Source organism: Lycium ferocissimum, unplaced genomic scaffold, assembly GCF_029784015.1.
Source record: "Lycium ferocissimum isolate CSIRO_LF1 unplaced genomic scaffold, AGI_CSIRO_Lferr_CH_V1 ctg2235, whole genome shotgun sequence".
NCBI lineage: Eukaryota > Viridiplantae > Streptophyta > Magnoliopsida > Solanales > Solanaceae > Lycium > Lycium ferocissimum.
In genome coordinates, this window is record NW_026720282.1 from 3,295 (window position 1) to 4,994 (window position 1,700).

General features: G+C 49.8%; 1 protein-coding gene across 1 annotated transcript; it reads right to left on the bottom strand.

Moving 5' to 3' along the window:
- Positions 1-672: 672 nt before the first annotated feature.
- Positions 673-1,092, bottom strand: LOC132043267 (uncharacterized). The gene has a single exon (XM_059433774.1). The coding sequence runs from the start codon at positions 1,090-1,092 to the stop codon at positions 673-675; it is 420 nt and encodes a 139-aa protein (XP_059289757.1).
- Positions 1,093-1,700: the final 608 nt, after the last annotated feature.

Here is a 1,700-nt window from a genome sequence, read left to right on the forward strand (position 1 = left end):
GCTCAAATTAAAATAAGACGTGAGAGTACCTGAGTTGGCAGTCATGTGGGAAGTCGCTCCGGTGTCCATGTACCAATTATCATCCGGTTGATGCATGGACAGAGTGTGCATGGCTGCCTCCACGTCTGTCGGAGTGTACCCAGAATTGGTCGGAACATGCATGGAATAGGCCTGCTGAGGTCGTGGACCCGCACCGAGAATGCCGCTGCCGGGCCGCGCTGTGGTGGGACGCTGCTGCCACTGTCTCGTCGGATACGGGCAGGGGGCATTGGCCACCTTCGGGGCGGCGGGCAGCAGCGCAGCCCCTGCCGGTGGTCGTCCCGCCGCCCACCGGCCGCGTCGGTCCTGTCCGCCGCCGCCGCGGCCGAGTTTCCCGCGGTTGTTGTTGTTATTGTTACCCTTTCCCTTGTTTCGGTTAGAATTCCTGCCACGATTATTATCACGACGGTTAGTTAAATTATTGTTGCCGCCAGGCGGCGGGGAGGGAGTATCATTATCAACAATTAGAGCCGCGGGATTGGAATCGCGGGCACGTTCCTTGGCTGTTGCATCTTCGAGCTTGAGTCTAGAGCACACTTCAGAGAAAGAGGGAAACACATCCTTCTGTTGGATGGTGGTGACAAAGTGTGCATATGTCTCCGGTAAGCCGGCGAGGAGGCGCAAGACCAGACGTTAGTCGGACACCGGCGACCCCACGTTGGCAAGCTGATCCGTGAGAGACTTGAGCCTATTATAATAGACCATAACCGAGCCGAAGTCGGCTATTTTTGTGGTGGTGAATTCAGTTTCAAGGTACGCTGCCCTTGAGTGCTTGTTATCTTGGAAAAGTTGAGCAACTCGATTCCAAGCCTTCTCTGCAACATCATCCGCCACGAGAATAGAGGTAAGAATATCATGGGAGACGGTGGCGTATATCCATTGAAGGACCACCGCATCTAGCCGTTTCCAGAGCGGAAGGTTAGCCGCCTTTGTTGCGTTGTACGCGGTGAGTTCAGTGGTGTCAGTTGGTGGTATGATGTGTTCAAGTACGGAGTGGACGCGGGCTAGAACTTTGAATAGTGTCGCCCATTCGTGATAATGGCCGGTTTCCATGTCTAGAGTGATTGGGATTAAAGATTTCACATTCGTGACGGTTAAAGCAGAATGGAAATTTTTGTTGTCAGCCATTGAAGAGAGAAGAGCCGAAGAGGGAGGAGGAAGAGGTGGCAGGGTTAGGAGAGAGAGAGGTGGACGGCTAGGGTTTGGGATGCTAGGGTTTTTGGGAGAAACCTAGTCTGATACCATGTAGGAAATCAATCCGTGTTCTGTATTGATGTATGAAAGTCATTATATACAAAGTAGGTATTTCCTATCGGAATGATACTAGGCTAAATTATAGGACCTGATTACAATACATAAGGAAGAGAATATTTACAATATTTACGTGTACTATTACATAGTCTATCAAGATATAGGCTCAGATCATTGACATTTAAAACCCTTGGTAAGGTGAAATACCCGTCTATGGATCAGGCTTACGCTGTCGGGCAAGCTGGAGGGACCATGACGGGAGTTCCGAGTGCAACAAATGAGAAGGCGGAGAAATTATTTATCAGTGAGAGGTATGTAGTATGTGTTCTTATATTCGCCTTCTGTCCAGGTCATATTATATGTTTCAGGTACTTCTAAGGAAGAAAGAGACTCATATAGACCATGTACTG